Below are 26,481 nucleotides of genomic sequence, written 5' to 3'. Positions count from 1 at the left end.
GACTCATGAGTAACCGCTGGAGTAGAGGTAGAAGGCTCAGATGTTTTAGCTTCATCCTTCGCTCTTGGACAAAGGTGAGGGTACTTCTTCCAACATTTCTCCTTTGGATGTGTCCCCTTCCCACAGTATGGGCATTTAGGCTTCTTTGAGTCGAAGTCAGAACCTGAAGAACTCTCATGTCTTTTAGCCTGTGACTTCCCTTTCTTTTGTGTCCCCCCTCTCGAACATGCAACAAAAGCTTTGATGGAGGTGGATCCACTGGCTACCTCTTTGGCGCACTGGTCATGCTCCAAAACAAGCGGGGCAAGCTCCTCCCATAGAAGCTTCTCACGTGTCCTCGATATAAAAAGGCTGGTGTAGAAGACATCAAAACGGGAAGATGGCAGCTGAGTCAAAAGAATCATGGCCATATCCTCGGAAGAGATCATCCTGCCAAGGGACGCAAGCTCATCCCTCATGTCCTCCAACCTATTGATATGATCCTTCATGGAAGAAGAATCATCAACAACGAGCATCCGTAATTTCTTCTCGAGAGTAATCCGATGGGCAAAAGTCTTTTGATGGTACAAAGAAGCAAGCTTTGTCCACACTTCCGCTGCTTTTCGCAACCTGCACACATGCACTAGGACAGAATCTTATAAGCTCATAAAGACGAAAGTTCGAGCTCGTGAGTTGAGCCAATCCCACAAGGCCGCACGATCCATCAATGATCCAACGGTGGGATCCTCCACTGGATGGGAAATAGGGTTGTAACAAACTCCCAAAGATCAAAGGTATCAAGGATACACTCCACCTTACACGACCAAAGTGAGTAGTTGGAACCATCAAGCTAATCTTCTTTGGGCAAAGAAGGGAGTACAGGCACCTGTATAGACGGTGCCATGGAGGGCATATGAAGGCCAGTAGAACGAGCCTTCTGTGAAACATGGAGAGAACGGGGAATAGAGGGATCTCGGTCAAATGGGCTAGGTGACCTCTGGTCGTCGCGTGAACTAGCACGAAAGTCTCTCCGTCTCTCTGAGGAAGGAATAGAGACCTCATCCTCTGAATCAGCAAAGAACTGGTGATAAGATATATTCGTATATATCTACAATCACCAAACAATCTGCAACCAACAGACAGTCAAGATGGAGCCGCCTATGTCAAAAAAAAGACCCAGAAGATACTGTCGCCTGTAAGAGAAGAGAGAATGCTGTAGCTTGGAGAGAAAAACGGCCGCCTATCCTCTAGATGATGATGCCTCCTCTTTTGCTGATGTTGACCACCTCCTATTGGCTGCGTTTGATGCAAATGCAGGCTGCAAACACTTAGAAAACTGTCGCCTATTCCTCTTGATGCTGCAAAATAACAAAACAGGCACCTGTATAGACGGTGCCATGGAGGGCATATGAAGGCCAGTAGAACGAGCCTTCTGTGAAACATGGAGAGAACGGGGAATAGAGGGATCTCAGTCAAATGGGCTAGGTGACCTCTGGTCGTCGCGTGAGCTAGCATGAAAGTCTCTCCGTCTCTCTGAGGAAGGAATAGAGACCTCATCCTCTGAATCAACAAAGAACTGGTGATAAGACATCTTCGTATATATCTACAATCACCAAACAATCTGCAACCAACAGACAGTCAAGATGGAGCCGCCTATGTAAAAAAAAAGACCCAGAAGATACTGTCGCCTGTAAGAGGAGAGAGAATACTGCCGCCTGGAGAGAAAAACGACCGCCTATCCTCTAGATGATGATGCTTCCTCCTTTGCTGATGTTGACCATCTCCTATTGGCTGCGTTTGATGCAAACGCAGGCTGCAAACACTTAGAAAACTATCGTCTATTCCTCTTGATGCTGCAAAATAACAAAACATAGGTATGGAAGGCTACGTTTCAGCCTGGATAGCACCGCCAAGGGCTGGAAAGGAGGGAAGAAAGGCTGCACTTGATGGTATCCTCCTCTACAATGGAAGCTCTCCTCAGTGCTCTCAGTTAGGCTTTGATACCATGTGAGAGTGCGCAATGGAAGAAGAAACACGAACACAGAGGGAGAGAGAGAGAAAATAGAAAAATGAAGGAAGAAAATCCGCACTGACTAAAATGAATGTTGAATACAAAACTGTGGATTGATCAGTCCCTGGACGCAGCCCGAAGCGTTAGTGAGGGCACCAGATCAGGCTGATGATGACAGTAGCACCGAAGACGGAGGAAGATGACGGAGTCGGAGTGTGCACCTGCCAAAGAAGGAGGGAAGATGATAATACAACTGATTGCCAAGTGGGAAATGGCTATAAATAGCCAAAAAACCCAAAAACTGGCCGACCTGAAATTTGAGGCCATAAATATGTCCGACCAGCATTTAATGCTGGTAAAATTCCAGGAATGCTAAAAAAAATCCCGAAAAGGGTGGACAATGTCCGACAGGTGAGGCAGGTTGAAGAATGCAGAAACTGCCTCGGGAAATGCACATAAAATCCCGACTAGAGGAGAAAATGCACTGAAATGCAATAAACTGAGTGCTCTAGAATGAGCTTCCTCCTCCGTCAAAACAAGTGATAGACAAGTCAGAGCTCCTAAAGTCCTCGTCTGACTCAGATTGAGGCTCACGGGTAGGAGATGACAAGGCATGACAAACATGATTGCTAACAGTATCTCTGTGGCATCGCCACCTTGGGTATATGTCACTCAAAGGAATGGAAATTTTTAACACATTTGCAGTTTCTCTCGGTCATGTTTTGATTCTTGTGATCATTTTTTATATGGCAAGTAGATATACAACATGCATAAGAAGTTTCATTGTACGAGAATGGGTGAGCTCCTAGCTTTTGTTCATTCACATGTTTGTGGGTCCATGCCTTATCATTCCTTGCGTGGTACTAAGTACTTTGTCATGTTTATTGATGACTTTTCACATGAACTTTGGGTCTATCCTATAAAGTAGAAGGTAGGGGTTTTAGCTAGGATTCAACGCTTTGTTGCCTTGGTTAGGAACCAATCTAGGTACATGCTAAAATGACTAAGATTTGATAATGGGGATGAGTATGTCTCACATGATTTTGAGCAATTTTTTGATGATCGAGATATTAAGTGTTAAGTGCCCTCTATACTCCATCCTAGAATGGTATTGTAGAATGCATAGGATAGGATGTACTAGCACTATAGCCCGCTCTACTAGTCTCTCACATCCTTTTGATTGCTATGAGTCTATTTCGCATTATGTCATGGTGATAGATTTTGATGATGAGCCCTGTGTAGAGGTGACAATTTCTCTTGGAAAATGGCTATGTAGTCTAAGTTTGACTCCTTAGAAAAGAATCATACTTGGGATTTGGTTTCCTTGCCTAATGGAAAACATGCATTGCCATGCAAGTGGATGTATAAGCTAAAGAGCACCCTCAGTCACCCTAAGCGAGCATATAAGGTTTGATTGGTTGCAAAGGTTTTAAATATGAGAAGGAAGTTAACTTTAATGAGATCTTGTCCCCTATGGTCAAGACGACTACCCTTTGCTTGGCTTTGGCCTTAGTTGCATAGTTGGATCTGAACTTATACTAGATGGATATTAAGGCAACTTTCCTACATGGGGACCCATATGAGGACATCTATATGTAGCAACCTAAGGACTTTGTGGAAAAGGACATGGAACACCTAGTGTATATATAAGTTGAGGAAAGTTTTCATGGACTTAAGTAACCACCTAGGAAATGGTATCATAAGTTTGATGCCTTCATGCATTCATAGTTCTATACTTGCAGTAGTATGGATCTATGTCTTTACAAGAAGAAGGCTCGTGATGGTAGCCTTATCATTTTGGTATTCTATGTTGATGATATGTTGATTGCTTGGAGTGCTTATGATGATGAGCTAGATTCTTTGAAGATTCAACTCAAGAGGAGCTTTGAGATAAAGGACATGGGGTATGCTTCTCACATATTTGATATGCACATCACTTGTAATCACTCAAGTACTTTGTTTCCATGTAAAGGTAAGCCATATAGATTATCTGAATCAAATGATGGAAGGGCCTAGATGGCCAAGATTCCCTATGCATCCGAGGTGGGCAGCTTGATGTATACCGTGATAACCATTAGACCTGGCATAACATTTGTAGTGAAAATTGTTGCTTATTATATGGCCACACATAGTAGGTGACATTAGATGCCATGAAGGGTATCATGAGATACCTTCAGGGCATTGCAAACTTATACCTTTGCTTGCTATGGGAGCCAGAATACTAGAGTTGTGAGCTACACTAAGTTGAATTATACAAGACATGTAGACAATAGGAAGTCTACCTCTAGCTATGTATTTGCATTTGTTGGAGGTGTTGTTTCTCATATATCTAGGATGTAGTTGCCTTGTCTACAACCAAGGTAAAGTACATTACAGTCCCCCAATGAGGCTTGCAAGGAGGCCCTATGGTTGGACCATTTGGTTTCAGAGATCTTGGTATTAGTTCTATGCCTCCTGTACTATATTCAAACTCTATGAGTGTTATCTAGTTGGTATATAATCCAATCTTTCATGTAAAGACCAAGAACATTAAGGCCTATTATATCACTTCATCAAGAAGATGATTGAGAATAGGCAAATAGAGCTTGCTAAGATCTCCACAAATGAAAATCCTATTGATTTTCTTACTAAAAGTTTCCCAATGAAATGTTATGCCTTCCTTAGGAAGATGATGGACATAGAATGAGATGATGTCTTTCCTCATCTAGTCGTATTCATAGGTACATTTTCTTTTCGCCTTTACGTGGGAGGTTGATGGGGGTTAAAGAGGATGCTTATACCTAACTACCTATATTTATCTTATACTTACTATCCGCATACTTGTACACTATAGGTGGTGGCCACCCATCACTATCATATTTATTATTTATTCTTTACTATGGAATACTAAAGGGAAGGTAGATCACACATTGTGATTTTTGGAGTTCCCACATATTGGTCTTGATCTCTTGAGTTCAAACATCCATAGCCTTAGGGGGCAAGATCAAGAGAAGTGAATAGATTGCATAGAGAAGTAATATGTTTCATGGCACCACTATCAAAGTACCATACATAACAAATATGCAATCATTTAAAGAAGAGTTATACTTGTGTTGTACACTAAATGTCCACTCTGTATCCTACACAATATTTATAGATTTTAACTTAGAAGGAGAGGCATCTGCAATAGCCATACTATCCTCTTTCTTCTTAGCCTCTTGCAAAGCTAGTTTAGTACCATCCTTAATGACATGATCTTTGCCCAACAAAACTTAAAAAACATATTTCTTTTTCCTTGATTCTTATCAGCCTTCTTTATCTAAACAGTATTTGCATATTTTGACTTACTAGTAGAAACATAAGATTTTCTTTTACCTTTATGACTAGCCATAAAAGCTTGGCCTACAACACTCATAATGGACATGATTTTCCTAGATCATTGTTATTATATCAACGAAAACACCAACTCATCAAACAAAAAAGCATTCATATTTTCTTCCTTCAAACAAAGTGTAGATGCAAAAGTTTAATAAGAATCAAGAAGACCATTGAGAATAGTTTGCATAAGTAAATGTATGGCAAAAGCCCATCTGCAATTAACTACTCCTTAAGATCTTTGACATTTACAAAAAATTATCCATGTTGTCATTTGCATACATACGTTCACTCTCTAAGTGCTTAGCAAATAAACAAAATGGACCTCATTTCTTCCTTAATACAAACATGCAAGGATATCTCAAGCATCCTGTTGAGAAATAGACAAATGATGTATGCTCTAGGAAGAGATGTCCTGAATCCCATATGCACAGTGAGGAGAGTGGAACAACCAAACTTCTATAAAGCATTGCTCTTAATTATCACTTTTACACAATTATGAATGCATTATCATGATGTTGTGTACTTTCAGTTAGTCTCATTGTCATTTTCAGTCTCTTACACAAGATTGTGTTTATGAGTCCAAGCTAATCTATCTTGGAACCTAATTCACTTGTGTAACATTTGGTCTGGTCATTATCCATGTCACTATGAACTTAGTCTTCATCTTCCAACCTCCACAGTTGCCATGCTCTAAATCCATGCATTTCAACATGGTATCACATCTCAGCTGAGGATGGCATAACTCACTTCTTTGCTCTCTCAGTTCGTTTTAACCTTACGTTAGCTCAAATCCAACTCATGGTCTCATTTCTCACTCCCATCTCTACTTGATCTTGTGGCAGCCATAGCCAAAACAGTACCTACTTACCTTGGAGCCTCTGGATCTCCCAAACCAAGCAATATCTACTGAAGATTTCTTCTAGACATATCCTCTATACCTCAAGGCACTTCTATATACCATGTCACAACTTAGTATTAGCCCCTCTATAAGCCAGCATTGCAGAAATTCATTCTCGCTATCCAGAACTACGCCTCCTCTGGTCATACTACTGCTGTTGTGCACACAAGCCACGATTCTCTATGCAAACATAGGGCAATCAAAGGTGGGCTAATGAGCTTACTCCCCATCAAAGGACTCATCAAATGGTTGCCTCTAGAGGCTGCTGTGATAAAAAAATCAGTCAAGTGTATCAGAAACCCTAAAGACTCCATAGCCAAAACCTCAAAAGCTTGACATTTATCATCACTAATTCTTCTCATTGAAGCTATCAACAGTGATTTTAATCACTAAGCTACAAGCATTAAAGTCCACAACAAGATTCACCCAAGGAGAGGAGACCTTGGAATATTTGAAGACCTCAAGCATTGACATCTAACACTAAGCTCAAAGAATAGTATCCCCCATTGATACTCAACTAGTGTTAGTTTGACACTGATCTTTGTGTGTCTCTTGCCACATTGAACTACAACTCCCTTGCTGGTTGATTGGCTGCTCATAAAAAATGGCAGAGCTCGAACAAATAGCAAAGTTCAATGGAGAAGGCTTCCATGCCTAGAAGGAAAAGACCATGCAAAACGTCATGAGGAAAGACCTTAGGGATCTCTTTGAAGATGATGAAAGTAATGGTGGAACTTAATTCACTAGTGTAACATTTGGTCTAGTCATTATCCATGTTACTATGAACTTAGTCTTCATCTTCCAACCTCCATAGCTGCCATGCTCTAGATCCATGCATTTTAACACATCTTTTATCTATCTCACATGAGCGAATATGTGGGATCATGGTAGCTTTAACAAACAATGCAATCAAAGCATATAAACTCCCATTCTCTCCTCCTCATGTGCTCCAAGAAGGACCCTCACATACCTTGAAGTAGATTCTCGTGGTCCCTCATATGCTCCTTTTGTTCTTTTTGCAAGCTCCTTGGGGGACTTTCTAATATCCTAGTAACACTCTTCTTTGTACTTTGATTTATTCTTCTTGTGGCCTCTCTTGTCTTCATTTGTATTCTCATGGCTTTTATCTATTTCTTGTCACCATTTTTCAGTAGTGACATATGTAAATACAATTAGGACCATCAATGCACTTTTTTCTCTTTTTAGAAGTTTTTCTACCCTTTACCTTATATATATGCCTATTAACTTTTCTTGCATACTAAGTCTTGTTAATATTCTCTATTGATACCTCTCAATACACTTTGAGTTGTGCTCTCAAGCTTCTTCTTCTCTAAGCTATGTATGTGTATTCTTACAACCTTTAATCCTCCACTTGATTTTCTAAGATTGGGACAAAATTTGATGAACATTCATAGGTCAACAAATATAGGGGAATGCCTGTAAGGGCTGGGCATTGTCTGTTTTTATATTTGGGTTTGTTTTGGTCTCCATTTGCATTGCGATCAATATTGCATAAGCCATTTCATCCTTTTATGTATAATTTTTTAATAGTAGTCAATTCTACTAGCCCTTATAGTCTTCTTTATATTGTAGTATATAGTACAAGTTGGTTTTGTGCATATTTTTCTCTATAAAAGCAACTTTTACATCAAGTATAGTCAATGGCCATGGCTGGCAATAATTATGTTTTTTGTATGTTGATTGTTGAGGACAAGTTGGATAGAAGTAAGTATCTATTATGGGCTTATATGATGCATCATGTATTGGTTGCAAAGTTGCTCTAAAACATTGTACATGGAATTGAAAGACATCTTGATGGTAGTTCAGAAATTGCAAGTGCAACATCCTCCAACACTTATTTTTGTTGCTTATGCTGCACTTGCAGTAGGGTCAAAATTAGAAGAAGAGTAGAAAGAACAAAAGGAGAGAGGCCATAAGAATAAGAAATTGAATTATAAAGAAGAGTTTCACTAGGATATTAGAGAGTCCTTCAAGCAGATGTAGAAAGGACAAAAGAAGCACATGAAGGACCATGAGAACCTTCTTCAAGGCATGTGAGAGTACTTCCTAAAGGACATGAGGAGGAGAGAAAAGGACTTCATGTGTAGGCCAAGGTCAAAATTGGAAAGAAGAGGACAAAGATACAGGGCAAGGAGAAGGTAGCGGAGGGCCTAAGCTTAATGGATATGGTGGCTACTTTACAAGCCTTGTAGGTCAAAATCCAACAACTCAAGAACTATGCACAAAAAAGGCCTAAGTTGTAGAGGTAAAGAATGAACTCTAAGCAAAGTAGATGTAGCCATAGAAAATTACAAAATATTTTTAATACAGTCTAATCAATGGCACCATGAACTCAAAAAATAGGTCAAGAAGAAAAATAAAGAATTGGTGATTAAAAATAAGGAACTAGAGGAAAATAACAAGGAAGTGGAAGATAGGGACAAGGCATTGGAAGGCAAGAGCAAGGCACTAGAAAAGAAAAGTAAAGAGGTGGAAGAAAAAGATATAGAGCTAGATGAGAAAAACAAGCAGCTAGAGGAAAGAACATAGTGTTGGAGGAGGTGAGAGCCTGTTTGCTTGACCTAGAAATAACTCAACACCACAAAGAGAAAAAAGGCCTAGATGGTTGAGCTAACAGGTATATAGAGTGGAAAAAGGTAGGAACCCTCACGCAAAATTTCACGGAAAGTCAAAAGGAATACGATCCTAGCCTTTATAGACCTACAAACCACCTATGAAAATGATCTCACTAACGTTGTAACTAGATTGAGAAAGAAGTAGAACATGTCTAAGTTGACATGCTCCACTGGATGGCCTCAAACTTTGCCGATTTACTCTTTCAAGAGAGTTGTTGTAAAGAGAAAGTGGTAGTGTGTAAATCTATTCTTGGCTACAATAGGAGTTGTATCATAAGGCTATGACAACCATAGTATAGAGATACTTGTGGACTAGGTGGAGGAAATGAAAGCCTAATTGGAAATAGGTTGATTTTGTATGGGGAATTCAAAGTGATAAACTATGAGCTAGACATAGCTTATCAATATGGGAATGGTAGGTGAATAAATGAGTGAGCTTGTCTCCTGTTGTTGGGAGACTACATGGGAGGATAGTGACCATTATTTTTGTAAAAGTGAAGCTATTCAATGGGACATTTTGAAAACATTTTCATAGAAGAGTGCTAAAGCAATGCGACTCATCATTAACTAGGCTTCTGTCCATGAAGGCTAATGATCATACTAAAGTGATTGGGGCCAAAAAAAAATGTGATGACTCTAAATATCCATGCCTCAACGTGTGGTAGAATCATCACCTTGATACTGCATGGAATGGTAGTTGATTAATGATCCAAGTTGACCGATGTGGAGCAACAATGCATTGCCAAGACCTTCTAGCACAATCCAACTCATTGTAATGGCATCTCACTTTGTACAATTTTTATTGCTTATGACTTACCATATCGATCAAGACTAGAGCAACATCCCTTATTGGACAATAAACTTCTTGAATGAGAACTACATGTTGCAAGCTGACTCAAACGCCCATCTTTGTTAACCAACATCATGATCTATCTTTGTAAGCTTCATTCTCAACCTTTCGATCTAGACACACTCATTGATCTTCAATATAGTCCAAATTTTTTTCATTGGTGGCTTCCCAAGGACACCATGATATGACCTCTTTCTAAATAAAGCACACATCTTGTACACATGTAATAAAAATCTTCTTGAAATCCCCTCCCCCCTCCCACACACATACGCACACCCCTTGAAAACCCAAGAACGCACTTCTATAGCTAAGATGTTGTCTATTGCCAATGGGGTGTGGAGAGGGGGCAATATTAGGAATACTAAAAGTTGATACCAAAATAATTGAAACAACAATAATTTATGTTAGCATCAAGAACTATCTCAAGTGCATTATTTTGCATTATTCTTTTGTTTCAAATAATCCTCATGATGTATTATTGTTATAAATGTGTAGATGGTAGGATTTCTAGCTCCAACCATCAAGATCATTGACACTAGCTTACCTTCCCAAATTAATGGCCCTAGAAATAAATATAAGATCTTTATTATGAAACAATGAAAGGAGTAAAACTTGCAATTCAGCATCTAGCACCTCAATGACCTTAAATTCCAGGCATTGAAAAAATTTTAGGAGCTAGTTAGTAGCAATGACATGGCCAAAAAACTAATAGAATGATGTAGTCTACAACCCTACATTAAAATATGCAATGAACCTATTCATTTGACCACATGCCTGAACTTCATTTGAGACTAGGTGGCCAATTCAAAAACAATTCTATTGTGTGATTAAGTAAGAGGAAAACAAAAGATCTCAATAGTGACACTTACACCAGAACTAATAGAAATCACCCTAGGAATCGAAGAAAAAGAAGGAAAACATGAGAGACACTTCCACCAAAACTAATAGAAATCACCCTAGGAATCCAACAAAAAGAAGGAAAACATGAGAGACCCATAGGAATACCTACAATTTCACAAAATTGTGAAAAGGCTTATCTTAGTCAACTATGAGAGAGGGGTATATTGGAGTGAAAGTATTTCTCAAGAAGCTTTGATGGGCTTCACAAATATAAATGCCCCACTAGAACTGTTGGGGGATTTTGCTTAATTATGCCATGCAGGAACTGAATTACTAATTGTGGAACATAGATGTCTATGTTCCACCGAAAAGAAAGACATGGTCAAACTACTTTTCATGATTTTTCATCCTAATGTTTTGTCTTTAGTAGAGGTGAAATGTGGGTAGGAGTGTGACCTCACGATTTTAGGGTACGATTCCTTTATTGATGCCCCAAGTAGGGGGAGTGGGGCTGCATTAATATTTTGTAAATCTTTTCTTAAACCAAAGGTTTGAGCCATGAGTGGGATTGGGGACTAGTAATAGCAAGTATCTATACCCAAATAATAGTAATGAAAGGGAGGAATTATTGGTTTGACTAGCAAAACTGAGACCTGGATGAGATATTGTTTCTAGGGGATTGGAAGATGGTTGTGCATGTAGAAAATAGACATGATCACACTAATTAGATGGCATTAAAAAAATGAGTACATGGCAACTATTTCAAAATGCCTTCGATCTGATTGACTTGATCAACCACCTCACTCAATGAAACAAGCATCGGGGTTACTCCCTGAGAGTTTTTGTATAGACCACATTTACGCTTCTATGGGATGGTAGTGTGGCTAGGGAGTAGAGCATTGAGGTGACTCCTCTATTGCCCCTTGCCCCTTGCCCCCCCCCCCCCCCCCCCCACACACACACACACACACACACACACCCCAACTATGGTCAAGAACAAGATCTGGATTGGAGGGAGCTAGTGCCACCTATTGTGAATGTTCGTGACAATCTTGATATTGATATTGGCTTTGGCCTTTGCCCTGGGATTACTCTTAATCTCCTACAAGAGTTTGAGGGTTTTTTGGAATTTGATGAGAATGTTAGACTCCACAATTCAACAACAGCTGAAAGAAGTGGATTGTCCCTCCTTTGCATTTTCGAAGACTGTGAAGCAAAATAAAGCTTTGGAGACATAATGGGGATCAATGCTCTCTTTTCCAACTTTCTCTTGAACATTGTGGGATCAGAGCACATAATGGGAAATGATTATTATGATAGAGCTTTATTGTTTTTGGATTGCATGCCCACTTCTATTCTATTGTACAAGGTTGCTATTCTTGTGACCACCCTTTTTTTGAGGTAGAACTACACCGTGTGGTTGGTTACATGAAAAAGAATGATTCCCTTGGGAAAGATGGCTTACTTGTTGAGTTATTCCAAGAATATAGAGATATTTGTGGCACTCATCTAACGAGGATGGCAAATGAAGTATGTGGAAGTGGGGAGATGTCTAAAAGTGTAAATGCAAGAGTGATTAAGCTCATTCTTAAATCTATAAATAGGATCCATTGCTAAGACTAGATGCAATCACTCTTCTAATATATGGCATATAAGGTTTTTGCCAAAGCTCTTGCTTTTAGAATTGAGTTTTTATTATTGGAAGTGGTCCATCCAATGCAATTCAAGTCATAGTGCTATTCTCAATTTGGTACTCTTTATTGAGCATGCTCTATCCTAGAATGAGAGGTTTGTTGTGGTTAATGTTTACCTTGATAAAGCCTATGATTGGATTATTTTGGATTTTATCCTTTTGGTCTTAGTCAAGGCTGGTTTCAATGCCAGCTTCTACAAAGTTGTGAATGCGTTGTTTTCCAATACTTGGCTTATGTTTGTCTTAATGGATATTTCCAAAAGCCTTTCCCACTAAAACACTCACTAAGGCAAGAATGTCCTCTCACGTTGCTCCATTTTCCCTATTCTCATATCCACTACTTTGGAAAATGGATGTGTCGATTTGGAAATAGCTTAAAGGTCTCCCCCTTTACGATGGGTCGACTTTTAGTGGGAAGATGTTTGCTGATAATAATATATTTTTGCTAAAGAAGAAACTAAATTGGTGGCCTTGTTGAAGCTATTTGTGGATATCTGTGAAGTCTTTGGGTCTAAAGTAAGCATGGTTAAAACTAAGGTCCTAAAGCTTCATGTCAAGGAATGTGATGATGTATTAGATAAATTTCACATGAAGGATATAGGTGCTGGGAGAGTGTTCAGGTACCTTGCTTAGCTAGTATACATTATTATACTTGAGAAGCAAAGATTTGACTTGTTTTTTGAGAAAATTGGTGGCAAGCTTACTCATTTGAATTCTCTATGTCCTATACTTTTGGGGAGAGTTATTGTGATTTAGCATGTGTGTCAATATATGACAATATTTACAGCCTCCATTTTTCCCTTGTGTAAGATTGCATGTTGTTGATTTGAGAGGCTCTTTCACGATTAGGCTTGGTTAGATGGGACCAATTGACTAAGTGTATGGAGAGTGGTGACATGGGAATCCCTAAGTTCACCGACTATGCTTTAAACTTTGCAATAAAGTGGCTACATAATTTGGAGTCCCCTCAACCTTGGGCCATCCTAGTAAGATTATGGGTTGAAACTGTTTGTATGCAGGTACCTTGGTGGGACCAGTTGATATGCATCTGCTTCCCTTGAAGTTCCCACAGTTGATTGACTGCACATTCTAGAATTGAAGTCTGTTCAAAGGTTCTCTCTAAAGTAGAATGGGGAGGTCATTTTGGCAAATTCGACTCAAGCCTAGCTTTATTTAAATGGATATCTTTCTTCCACTTTACAATGGTCCCCAGGCTCAAATCATGCTTCAACCTTTGCAGCCAAGTTGCTATGTAATTTGAAGTCCCCTCAACATTGGGCCATCTTGCTAAGATCATGGATTGAATTGTTAGTATTTGCTAGTATGAAGGTACCTTGGTGGGACCAGCTGATGTGCATCCCCTTTGCTTGAAACTCCCATAATTGAAGGCAGTAAATTCCAGAATTGAAGCCTAGTTAGAATTTCTCTCTAAAGTAGAATGGGGAGGTCATTTTGACAAATTTGACTTATGTCTACTTTATCTATTGATATAACCATATTTTGCTTCACAATGGTCCCTCACTAGTGTTTGTAAACACCAAACAGTTTAAAGCTCTACTTGAGAAAGGAGTTGGAGAATGGAAGGATTTGTGGGATTTTGGTAAATTGGAATAGCTTGCAGTGGAGGAGATCACTCACAAGTTCTATTCGACATCTCACTTTGTCCATCTTCTCCTAATTTTATTTCTGAGTTCAATATGAAGTCTTGCAAGCTTAATGGCATTCCTCTCTTGAAGGTGAAAATGAAGAGGCACCATGGCCTTCCCCATTGATTAGACTAGCACATAAGTTTTGGAAGAAGACAGATGGTAATTGGTTTGACAAGGCGATGAAAAAGCTTGCAAGAAAGCTTTGGCATGCTTCTCCTTTCCCAAGAATCAAAATTTTTTGTTGGAAAGTGACAATGAAGAAGGTGGCTATCAGAGATAGATCATGTAAGTGGGCCCTAGTTCCTTTGATATGTCTACTTTGCCACTGCAAAGAAGAACCAATCTACCATCTATTTTGGGATTGCAACTGTGTTATGCAAATTCGGAAGAAGGTATAGAGATGATTAGTTCCTATTGGGTTTCATGATGTAATAACTTGGAAATAAGCACTTTTCAATATTAAAGGTAGGATGTCCTCATCTTTGTTCCATTTTGGGGTGTGATTCTCCTAGTGATTTGGGAGGCTAGAAATAAAAAAGTTTTCAACTATGTGGCCTAGGTTGTAGTCAACCTCATCAATAGGTTCAATAAGGTGTCCAATTAGTGTCTAAAGCCCTCGACATGTCTTAGAAAAGATAACTCAATGAAAGTTGTTTTGTTGAAACTAGCTAATACTATTGCTTGAGGTAGACTATGATGTAACGATCACTACTTTACTTTAATTCAATTGATTGCATTATTAGAAAAAAAGGGCAATTCCTCAAAGATTAGATTCCCCTTTGCATTCTTTGTCATTTATGATAGACTTGGCCCTTATCCAAAGTGGGGCAAGCATGTAAGGTGAGAGTAGTGACTTGTGTCTACTTAGAAACTTGATTCATTAGACCTTACAATATTTTTAAAAAGCATCATTCAACTTTAAAGTTTCCAACTATCTAGAATTCCAAGCTTTCAATGACTTGTGTCTACTTAGAAACTTGAATCATTAGACCTTGTAATATTTTTAAAAAAGCATTGTTCAACTTTAAAGTTTCCAACTATCTAGAATTCCAAGCTTTCAAGCTACTATAGTAATAAGGGGCCTTGCCAAATATCACAAGCCATTATATTACATGCATAATACTTCTAATGGCACAATCAATCTATAGGTTGTACTATATGATACATAAGTTGCATAACTTATTAACTTGTAATTTATGAAATGCTATAGTAAAACTTGCAATAAATCTAAAATTTAAAAAATTGTGTTGGATGGGCATTTTTTACTTTCCCCCCTATTTCATCAAGACTCCCTTCACATTTTTGCATGCCTTTTAGGATGGATAATTTCTAACTTTGCCATTCCGAGAAATTGAGGACTCATAGATGCCTTTCATTGAAACAAGTTTAAAGCCTTTGGATGGGTAAATGGCCATTCGATCTTAACTTGGAAATTTGCTTCTTAGTAATGCATGCAATGACATTGCCCAAATTGCAAGGTGGGTGCCCTTAGAAAATGGTGCTTAGCAAATATGCATCTATATTTTGGGAGCATGCTTGGAATTCGAAAGATGACATGATATTTTTCACTTTTAAATTTAATTTAATTTCATAGTGAAACTCTCAATGAGTGATATCTGTACTTAGAAATGCCATCTTATTAGGCCCAAAAATTTTAAAAGAATGGTTTTGAACAATTGATGGAAAACTTTTTTGTCAAGTAGTTAAATAAATGCAAGTTTTCAAAGTGACCAGTTTTGATCTTCAAAATTTATATAAAATTTTGACTCTATAACTAAAAAACTCAAAAAATCCACCATGATTTTTAAAAGCAAAATAAAATTCCAACCGGTATTTTAGAAATCTAGCCGGTACAAATACATTAAAATGCAGTTTTTTGTTTGCACTCTAAATTAATAGCAAGCAAATTTTAGTAGGTTCGAAAATATTGAAAATTTCAAAATTCAAATTTAATTTTAATTCAGAGTCAAAGGCCATTACAACTCCGAACACCAAACGAGTAGCGAGATTTGTACTGTGGGTTAGGAAATGCCATCGACGCTGCTTTGGAGTGCAAGTGTGCCAGCTCCGGCTCTAGGGGCGCACAAGACGACGATGTCGAGTAGTAATGACTGTGGGTCGAAGCCCTTGGTAGACCGGGTGGTGATCGTGGGTGGTGGGCTGGGTGGACTCGCAGCTGCCCTTCAGCTCAGGAAAGCCGGAATTGATGCTCAGGTGAGAATGCGGATTAATAGTGCCTTGCATTGATGACAGTCTTGCGAGTCGGTGCAACTCATCCTTTCACCAGCGTGTGTGTTTCTTGCAACGGCCAGTTTGGAATTGCAAGTCGATAGTACTAAGCTCGCTCTTATGGGTTGTGAGGGTATCACTTGTTTCTGCCGGAGTATAATTCTGTAGGAGGGCTTAAGCTCCTTGCCGGTGAGCAATCTGGTTGTTAGTATCTTTACGGAAAGCATAATTAAGCTCCTAGCATCCATACGTCGACTTTATCACTCTACTCAGACTTGACCAGGCTACATCGCTTACCAGTCTCCTATGGATCATCCGAATGTAGAGGGGAAAGTACCATAGCAACTGTGGCAGACTTCCGCACCTACAGAGGGAATCCTAAGATGATGAAAGAAAAGGAGGTACGAAAGCCCCCACGTGAGCCACCATATATTGAGAATGCTTTCACTCTTTTCTTTGATGATTCTTACAAGAGAAGACATAAGGAAGCTTTTGGAGGTCCATCATTGTAAGACTCATATGGAATATTGATAAAAAAGGAAGGATTTAAGCTGAAAATGCAGAGTAACAATGAAGCAGACAATGCAGTGTTTGAAGAAGTCTTAGAGGTGGTCCATGTCATGTGGATCAAAGAGGTGAAGGGTGAGGGGATGCCTTCATAGTGCTGAAGCAAGTTTTTGGGATATAGTAGGTAAAAGATGTTAGACTAAGACATGCTGACAAGAAGGATGTTACAAGCAAAGGCTCGGTGGCTGCAAAGGGCAGCATTTGTGCACATTCTATTGGTGCCTGCTACAATGAGTAGTGAGAAAGCTGTCTGGCCGACAAATTGGAGTGTTCGTGAGTTCGACGATTTGGGGTGTTCATGGTGGAATGCAACTTGAGGGTGGGCATGCAGCATGTCTGAATTGGGGCAACATGTTTGAAGATTGATTGAGGATAGTCATGTGGCACTCAACACTGATTCCCAGCTTTCGGTTCCTTCTTCTGTACCCATTTGGTATACTCATGGAAGGTTGTCCTTCGGAAGGTGAATTGGGATCCAACAGATGATAGATTACATGCTAATTCCTTGTAGATTGAATTGTTGGTCTCGGCTGCTCTCTTGGGAAGGAAAATAAGATGATCGCTCTAAGTTCAATTGGATGGCATGTTTGGACTTGGACTCTATTGCAGATGTGACTCTATTGGCTCATAATGTGTCGATGCCTTTTTGCACAGCCAGATGTGTTTTGCAGATTCCTTGTGATGTTGTGATTTATGGGGTAAGATCTCAATGTAGTTGCAAGATTGATAGCCCTTCACCACGATTCTGATCATGCTTGGCAAGATTGGAATCTTGCGAATCAGCCGAATCTGGAGGGTGCTCTGGTTAACTAGATATATCACCTTATGATTAGAGATCACCGTTGGTTAGTGACCAAATCCAATGTTGTTTGGAGACTTCATAAAAGCAAGGCAACATGGAAATTGATTATTATGGAAGGGTGCCTAAATAAGACTCTAATCAAATGCAAAGTTTTTTAAAAGAGAATACTGATGGGTGGCGTATCCCTTGGCTTGGCTCTTTCCAGGCGCCGTATTTTGAATGGCAACTATTTCTTTTGTACTATGAGTGTGGAATCTTCCCACTATAGATTTATTTCATGCCCATTGGCCAGAAAGATTCCACTTTAATCCCCTTTGATTGGGTCTTTGGTAAGGCAAAATATCCCACTCTCATGCAGCCACATATGAAGATCTTGTTTCATTCTCTTGGGTTCTAGGGCTGTTGGCACAACTGGGTCACTCGTAATGCCTTCATCTTTGATTCTATCTCTCGGGTTCAAAGTCATATTGCTAAGCTCAAGGGTCTTATCCATTGGCAGCTGAATCTTATTCAACATGGTGGCCTTCTCCCTAGCAAGGATTCGGTTTCCTATCATACGGCAATTTCTTTTGCTACTTTGCCGTGACTCTTGTATTTCTCATGTGATTAATATAATTACTCATTATGAAAAAAAAAAAAAGATCTTTATGGCAATGAACACAAACTTACAGCATACACACTATTCAATTCAGCAGAGGAAAATAATAATACAAAAAAGCTGAGAGATAGAGTGCTCTTGCACAAGAGATGACATAAGATTGGCCCTCAAGGTGAGCATCCCTTATGATTTTTTAAAAATATTAAAGATTGGTCTTTACACAAACCACTTATGGCCTACCCGTGTGTTGAGATATCGAGCTCCACTCGTGATATGCCAGGGTGATCGTTGTGCATTTATGTCACCGACTTGTTAGCTGTAGATGCGGTTGGTACATCGCCCATGAATAATAGCTAGATGACAGCTATCCTTATTTACTCTAGTTCGAGCTCCACTCGTGATATGTTAGGGTGACCATTGTGCATTTATGTCACCGACTTGTTAGCTGTAGATGCGGTTGGTACACCGCCCATGAATAATAGCTAGATGACAGCTATCCTTATCTACTCTAGTTCGTGGCTCGGTTAATATGCCACCTTAGTTAGTTGAGTTTGGTTTGAGACCCATATATAGGGTTATTCTATTTCTATGTACTTGAGTTCTTTTGGCTTACACAAACTAAGAAGAGGAAAACTGTTTTCAGCCTCCACCTTTGTGTATATTCCCCCATTGTGCAAGCAAGAAAGCTACAAGTGAGACTCCTTCCTTCTCTCCCATAATCTTGACATGGTATCAGAGCCTTGTTCGTAGTAAGGAGCACAAGAAAGCAAGCCAAGTTTGCGGTGTTCTGGTAAGAGGACTAGTATTGCTTTCATCTTTCTGTTTTGGGAGCAAGTCTCTGTAGGTAGCACATTCGGAAAGTGCAAGAGTACATTGTCTCAGGTTGAGACGTCCTTCGCGGTGAAGCAAGAGGGCAGTATATGCTGCGGGAAAGGCTTTAGCCCTTGGTGACCTTGTTTTTTTGATTTGAGGCCATTTCGGGGCCTGTTTTGGAGGCAGAAGTTTTCTGCACGCACTCAGGAAAAGGCTGTGTTTTATGCTGTGCGACCACTGTTCTACATGTCGGTGAAATGTTACTGTAGAAATGTAAACGCCCCGAACAACGTAGTATGCTTAACAATTATGATATTTGCTTGTTTTCGAGATTTAATATAAAAGAAAATGAACACTTAAAGCTGAAATGAAAATTATTCATAAAATTATAGCCATGAAAATGTAAAAGTAATGGAAACAAGATTGAGGATTGAAGATGGGCAACCCCTCCCCCCCCCCCGAAGGAATGTCTTTCTGCTCAACCCAAGTCCCTTAGGGAAGAGCTCAGTTACAATCAACCTGAGAGTGAGGAGAAGTAATTCTCACTCTCACAAGATCATGCAAAGATGTTCAAACACACATGCATTATCTATTATACAATGATAAGAACTAATTTTTTTACAGTATGAGAGAAGAAAGAGGGGGAAATCAGCCTTTCTCCATCGTTGATCAGCAGTACATGGATAGGACTTGCTTCTTGTTGCTAAAATGGAAGAAAGAGCTTGAAAAGGTGCTGTAATGAATTTTGCAGGCTTGCTGTTCTGTAAAACAGCAGTGATAGAAGAGGGAATATGGAGGAATTTGATAATGAAAAAGTGGGGGATGATGATGGGGATGGATGGGGCCAGTTTCTGGCTATCTGTGGGTGCTGTACATGAGTTTATAGCAATGAAAAATGATATTGAATGAAGAAAAACGAGCTTTTATTTATAGGAGAGGGAAGAGCTAGTACAAAAGGGAAAAGTGGAGTAGCACAAGACAAATGTTCAGTCACATGTCATGAGATGTGACAAGTGGTGGGACACTTGGAAACTTGTGTGACAAGTGTCTTGACACTTGTCTCTTCTCTATGGCCTTCCTTTTTGGGTTGAATACTATCAATAATAGAAACAACCAAATTTAGTAAGCACAGTCAGAGTACAGAACTTACTATTTTTAGTATGACATCCCTATTTTTTAGGACTAGCATTTTTAGGCTAATTCGAGGCTCCTAAAATTTAGGGATCTTCTAAAATTTAGGGATTTCCAAAAATTTAGAGACCCCCCCAATATGGGTGTCATATGAAAGCTTTTTCCGTGTACATCGCAAAAACGGTATCAGAATCTTCATGTGACTTTCCTATGCAAAAAAAATGTGTATTTCAAGCTTTCAGTCCACACATGCACATTATACAAGCATTTCATAATCATGCCATCTTGTTGATTGTAACTGTTTGTTCTGGTGGATCTAGCCCACACTTCAAGGCATCAATCCTTTCTGTGTGCGAGTCTAACCCTGATATGCGTGAGTTCTGGTCACAGGCGCCCAATCGGGCCATATAGGTAGAAGTGTGAACTATCTTTTCTCTAATCCACCGCGTGGGTCCACCATAACCTGTGACCACTCATCAGTGGCCAGCTCCGATGCACTTTTCTTTATATCTAATTAGTGCAAAGGAAATAAATTTAATAAATCATTATATAGACAAATTAATGAAAAAGGATACAAATTCTGTTTCTATAGAGTTGTGACAAGAAATTGCATCGTATGCCTGTGTGCAGAGACATTGGGAGTTACAGAATCATCCTTGTTGCCTGTTGATGCAAAATCGTCACTAGGAAGTGACTGTGTGATCAAATACCACTTTCGTCAGTTTTGCAGATTCGCTCTTGTGAGGCTGAAGTTGTGTTCTTTGCAGTGACGGAATTTTTTGCAGTGTTCTGTAATGGTGTCTGATTCTCTTTCACAGATTGTCACTGAAAAGCTTGACAAGAACAACTTCCAAGCATGGAAGTTTAGAATGATGAATTTTCTTATGGGAAAAGGATATTGGGAATTCGTTGCAGGAAATGAAGAAGAACCAATTCTTCTTGATGTTTCCAATCAACAGCAAATGCAGGCATTTAAAGCATGGTATGAGAGAGCCAGGAAAGTTATGTACTAGCTGTCTATCAGCATTTCAGACTCTATGATTGTGCATATTCAAGATGCAAGTACGCCAAAGGAGGCATGGGATACTTTGTCAAAAATGTATAGCACAAATACGCAAGCCAGGAAAATGCAGCTCAAGCAAGAGTTGCACAATGTGCAAAGAGAAAATATGAGTATCAATGACTATCACATAAAGGTGAAGAAGATTGTAGATGTACTTGCTTCCATTGGATCGCTAGTGGAAGATGATGATTTAGTTTTTGTGACCTTGAATGGTCTAGGAAATGATTATGCACAGTTCCGAATATCCATTTCCGTCCGTGAAAGATTTCCTGATTTTGAGGAGTTGATTGTTCTTTTTATTTCTGAGGAGCAGAGAAATGGTGGTGCATCTTCTTCAGGAGGAACTTCAAAAGAATATGTTTTCTACTCAAATGCTGGAAGAGGTAGAGGCAGAGGTAGAGGAGGCCGATCTGGAGGCCGTGGTAGAAATCAGAATATGCAGCAAACTCAAGAAAACCAGTCCTATGGAGGAGGACGTGGTAACTCTAGAGGCAGGGGAAGCCAAAGAGGTCGTGGTGGATGACAAAGAGGCCAAAATGCAAACAGTAATGTTGAATGTTACTAATGTGGTAAAATGGGTCATATGGCTAAAGACTGCTATAAAAAGCAGAATGACATCATGAATGGAAAATTGCAACAAGGGAATTATGCATCTTCTAGTAGACAGGGTGATGACAGAAATGAGCATTTGTTTATGGTGCAGCACATGAACAATTTTGTGACAAGTGCAGAAGAAAGCAACGATGTATGGTATGTTGACTCAGGTGCATCAAACCACATAACAGGTCATGCAGAATGGATAGAGGATGCAAGGAAAATGGAAAAACTAGGATTTGTGGAGACTGGTGATGATATTGCACATCCTATGGTGCAGATTGGAAAAATTCCTTTGTCTATGCAAGATGGGAAAAAAAAATACATGTCCGATGTATTTCATGTCCCGAATATCACCAAGAATCTGGTTTCTGTTGGTCAAATGATTGAGCAGGGCTTGCAGGTCAGATTTAATCCTTATGGATTCTTTGTTGAGGATATGAAAAATAAAGGTCGCTTGATAGCAAAAGGAAAGAAAAATGGCATAATGTTTACGTTGAATGCAGACATGCCTGAATTGAGTGCAGCAATGTTTGCACATGGGATCGGTGTAGTTGCAGATATTGATATCTGGCTGTCATTATTTTGTCACTTTTATTGATGACTATAGCAGAAAAGTTTAGGTGTATTTTATGAAAAAGAAAAGTGAAGTTTTTGGGCATTTCAAAACTCTTAAAGCTATGGTTGAAAAAGAAACAGGCCTGCAAATAAAATGCCTAAGGTCAAATGGAGGGGGAGAGTATCTCTCAAATGAGTTTGTAAGGTTCCTGCAGGAGCATGGCATAAAGCAGCAATATTCATGCAGTCATACCCCACAACAAAATGGAATTGCAGAAAGGAAAAACAGGCATATTGGAGAGGTATCTCGTGTCATGCTCAATGAAAAAGACTTGCCAGATTTTTACTGGGCTGAAGCAGTTGCTACAGTAGTCTACATAATGAATAGGACTCCCACTGCAGCAATACATGGGATGACTCCAGAGGAGAGGTATAATGGTAGGAAACCAGATATTTCTCATTTGAAGATTTTTGGTTGCATTACCTATGTTCATGTGCCAGATGAGTTGAGATCCAAGTTGGATCCAAAAGTTGAGAAGTGCATATTTATTGGTTACTCTCTGCAGCAGAAAGGGTATAGATGCTATAATCCTTCTACTCGTAAGTTTACAGTGAGCAGAGATGTTTTTAATGAGATGAGTAGCTGGTATGAACCAGTAAATGTGATTGATAATGTAGATGCAATGGTAATGCTGCACAGAATTCACAGCAGCAGTCACAAGATATTAGTGGACATGGAGCGTTCTCTAGCAGTGGTTCACATTCTTCGCCATGGACATGCAGATTGAGATCAAGAGAATCTTCTCAAAGTATTGCAGATAGTGGTATGCAAGTATCACGAAAAGGAAAAGAGAAGGTAGATCAGCCCATATTTGATGTGAATGCAGGTCACTCTTATGTGGATGGTGAATCCAGTGGCTCAGAACAGAGCATTGATGATGAGTTGGGTATCCCTTCTATTGTTACACCTGGAGTAAGGAAGACCAGGGATGTTTTGAGAGCACCTGGGAGTGAACCTACTTTGCGCAGGTCTACTAGAGCTAGGTATCCTGTGGATAGGCTGAAATATGATGGATTTACAGCCATTCACTATGCCTATATGGTCAAAGTGATACAGGAATCAGAAGCCACTTCTTTTGAGCAAGCCATGTGAAAAGAAAAATGGGAGAAAGCCATGGATGAAGAAATGGATGCCTTGGAAGCAAATGCTACATGGGAATTGATACCTTTGCCTAAAGATAAGAATGCAATTGGTTGTAAGTGGGTTTATAAGGTGAAGCACAATGCTGATAGTTCTGTGAACAGATACAATGCAAGATTAGTAGTCAAGGGGTATGCACAAACATATGGCATTGATTATGAAGAAACATTCAGTCCGGTTGCAAGGATGGCAACTGTAAGAGCAGTCATTGCTATGGCTGCATCAAAGGAATGGTCTTTACATCAGATGGATGTAAAGAATGTCTTCTTGCATGGTGATTTGCAAGAAGAGATATATATGGAGCAACCACCAGGTTATGTGCATGCTGTTCATCCTGAGTTTGTTTGTAGGTTGAAGAAAGCCTTGTATGGCTTGAAGCAAGCACCTAGAGCATGGTTTGACAAGATAGGACAGTATCTTGTCACTGTTGGCTTTCAGATTTCCAAGGCGGATTTCTCACTTTATGTGAGAAAAACAGAGAAAGGTATTATGCTACTTGTCATTTATGTTGATTTAATTATGACAGGTGACAGTGATGAAGATATTCTTTATGTGAAAATGCTATTGAAGCAGAAGTTTGAGATGAAGGATTTGGGAGACCTACGTTATTTCTTGGGCATTGAGGTGATTAGATCACCAAGTGGGATACGGCTCTTGCAAAGGCAGTATGGATTGGATATGCTGTCCAAATATGGGATGACAGGCTGTAAGCCTATTTCAGTTGCTTTGGAGCAGAATGTGAAGCTGAGCACAGATGCAGGTGAGCTTCTCGAAGACCCTACTATGTACAGACGCATAGTAGGAAGTTTGATTTATATGACTATTACCAGGCCAGATTTAAGCTATGCTGTTGGATTGGTAAGTCAGTTTATGCAAGCTTCAAGGAAACCCCATTTGGATGCGGCTAGACGCATACTGAGGTATGTGAAGTCCACATTGCAGTATGGACTATTTTATGAGACTGGGGTTCAGATACAGTTGCATGTATACACTGATGCTGATTGGGCTGGTAGTATTTCTGATAGACGATCTACCAGTGGTTATGTGTTCTCGTTTGGGAGTGCTGCAATCACTTGGAGCAGCAAGAAACAGCCTACAGTTGCCTTGTCGAGCACAGAGGCTGAGTACAGGGGTGTAGCAATTGCTACATGTGAGGTAGCTTGGTTGCATAAGCTACTTTATGATATGCATCAGCCTATAGATGGGCCAGTTGTCATTTATTGTGACAACATGAGCAGTATACACTTGGCAAATAACCCAGTCTATCATGCTAGAACAAAGCACATTAAGGTGCATTATCACTATGTGCGGGAGAGGGTTTTACTAGGTCTTATTGATCTAATTTATGTCAGCACAGAGGATCAGGTAGTTGACATATTTACGAAGGCATTGGGCGCAGAGAAGTTGCGCAAGTTCAGAGACCTGCTTGGTGTGCAGGAATTGGGATTGAGCTCGAGGGGGAGTGTTGAGATATCGAGCTCCACTCGTGATATGCCAGGGTGACTGTTGTGCATTTATGTCACCGACTTGTTAGCTGTAGATGTGGTTGGTACACCGCCCAAGAATAATAGCTAGATGACAACTATCCTTATCTACTCTAGTTCGTGGCTCAGTTAGTATGCCACCTTAGTTAGTTGAGTTTGGTTTGAGATCCATATACAGGGTTCTTCTATTTCTATGTACTTGAGTTCTTTTGGCTTTACACAAACTAAGAAGAGGAAAACTGTTTTCAGCCTCCACCTTTGTGTATATTCCCCCATTGTGCAAGCAAGAAAGCTACAAGTGAGACTCCTTCCTTCTCTCCTACAATCGTGACAGTGTGATCAACTTAGCTATCACAGACCAACACTTTCTTTGCTAATGCTCGGGCCTGGCTCTTTAGTGGACGAGAATGGCTCAATTGCTATATCCTCAAATGCTCTCACCAACCTTAACTAATAAGCTTTGAATTTGTCACAACTATACACTCAAACCATTGCTATATTCTCAAATGCTCTCACCAACCTTGACCAACAATGCTCTTATCAACAACCTTGACCAACAAGCATACAAAGGTGCAATCACTCCAATATCGACCAACATGACATTGAACAATGCATCCATGGTCTCTCATTGATGCCATATTGTAATCAATGAGAAATTTACACTAATATCAATCTTAGATTGATACGAGTCACTGAATGAGGTGTTAGCCTTGATTGTCCAACAATCTCAAAGCTTTGTCCTAACCAATGCACCTTTAATTCACTATGAAATTGAAGTAATTCAAAATTATAAGTTTGTTGTGTATATATTCTAATCTCTACCATATATTTGTCTTGGGATTGGATGCTGGCTTTATTTTTAAACATTTTGCAATGTTTGCCTTGAATTTTCAATGATTCGTCAATCTCAAACAAGGGGCAAATTGGGGGTTTTGTTGCAATGTCTTCACAAAGCAATTCCACACCCAAATGACTAATTTCTAAAAAACCCTAGCCAATGACTTGTTGTAAACAACAAACCCAGCTATGATCTTCTATAAGCCAAAATTTATAGAGCAAAGCCTAATTTTGATTTGCTATAAAACAAAGTTTGTACAACAAAAGAGAGAGATAAAGGAGAAGATGGAGATTGATTCCTGGTTGTCTAGCACCTTGCGATAGCTCCCAAACTTGGGTTGCTGAAAATGAGAGAGAGAGAGAGAGAGAGTTCTGAATAGCCAAGACCAAGTTTCCAAATAAGTAACTTGTTGCTCCTTATTCAAATCCTATTAAGCTTAGGGATTGCTTTATAACTTAAGTGAGTTGCTTGTTGGGGGAAACTTTTATTTAATCCAAATCTAAGGCGCAAAATTTCAATTCGATTAAAGTTTCACATTGCACATTGTTGCTTTTTCCTAGTCTTTGTATGGTATACCCTATATGCTTGTCCATCACATGCCCCAGTGTCAAATTATTCCTTGCTAGTGCAATGTTCACTATGCTAAGAGCTAGGGGTATCAATATGAGAGTTCATCTTAATTAACTCATT

The 26,481-nt window shown here is 39.5% G+C and overlaps 1 protein-coding gene across 5 annotated transcripts in view; it reads left to right on the top strand.

Annotated features, from left to right (window-relative positions):
* The first annotated feature begins 15,903 nt into the window (after positions 1-15,903).
* LOC148035097 (FAD-dependent monooxygenase penM-like) overlaps positions 15,904-26,481 on the top strand; it is a 224,714-nt gene continuing 214,136 nt past the window's right edge. For 3 of the 5 annotated variants that reach the window (XR_015691155.1, XM_087680059.1, XM_087680056.1), the window contains exon 1: positions 15,906-16,127. Coding sequence is in view for 4 of the 5 variants with exons in the window: in XM_087680059.1 (XP_087536185.1) it covers positions 15,942-16,127 (186 nt within the window). In the remaining variant the exon portion in view is untranslated. Of the gene's footprint in view, positions 16,128-26,481 lie in introns of all 5 variants that reach the window. The other 2 variants (XM_087680058.1, XM_087680055.1) reach the window with 2 other exon arrangements.

The sequence above is a fragment of the Lygodium microphyllum genome, chromosome 6 (genome assembly GCF_053477565.2).
Source record: "Lygodium microphyllum isolate KBCC chromosome 6, Lygodium_microphyllum_v1.1.10, whole genome shotgun sequence".
Lineage (NCBI taxonomy): Eukaryota > Viridiplantae > Streptophyta > Polypodiopsida > Schizaeales > Lygodiaceae > Lygodium > Lygodium microphyllum.
Note: the sequence above shows the minus strand (reverse complement) of the source record. Positions and strands in the feature narration are given on the sequence as shown.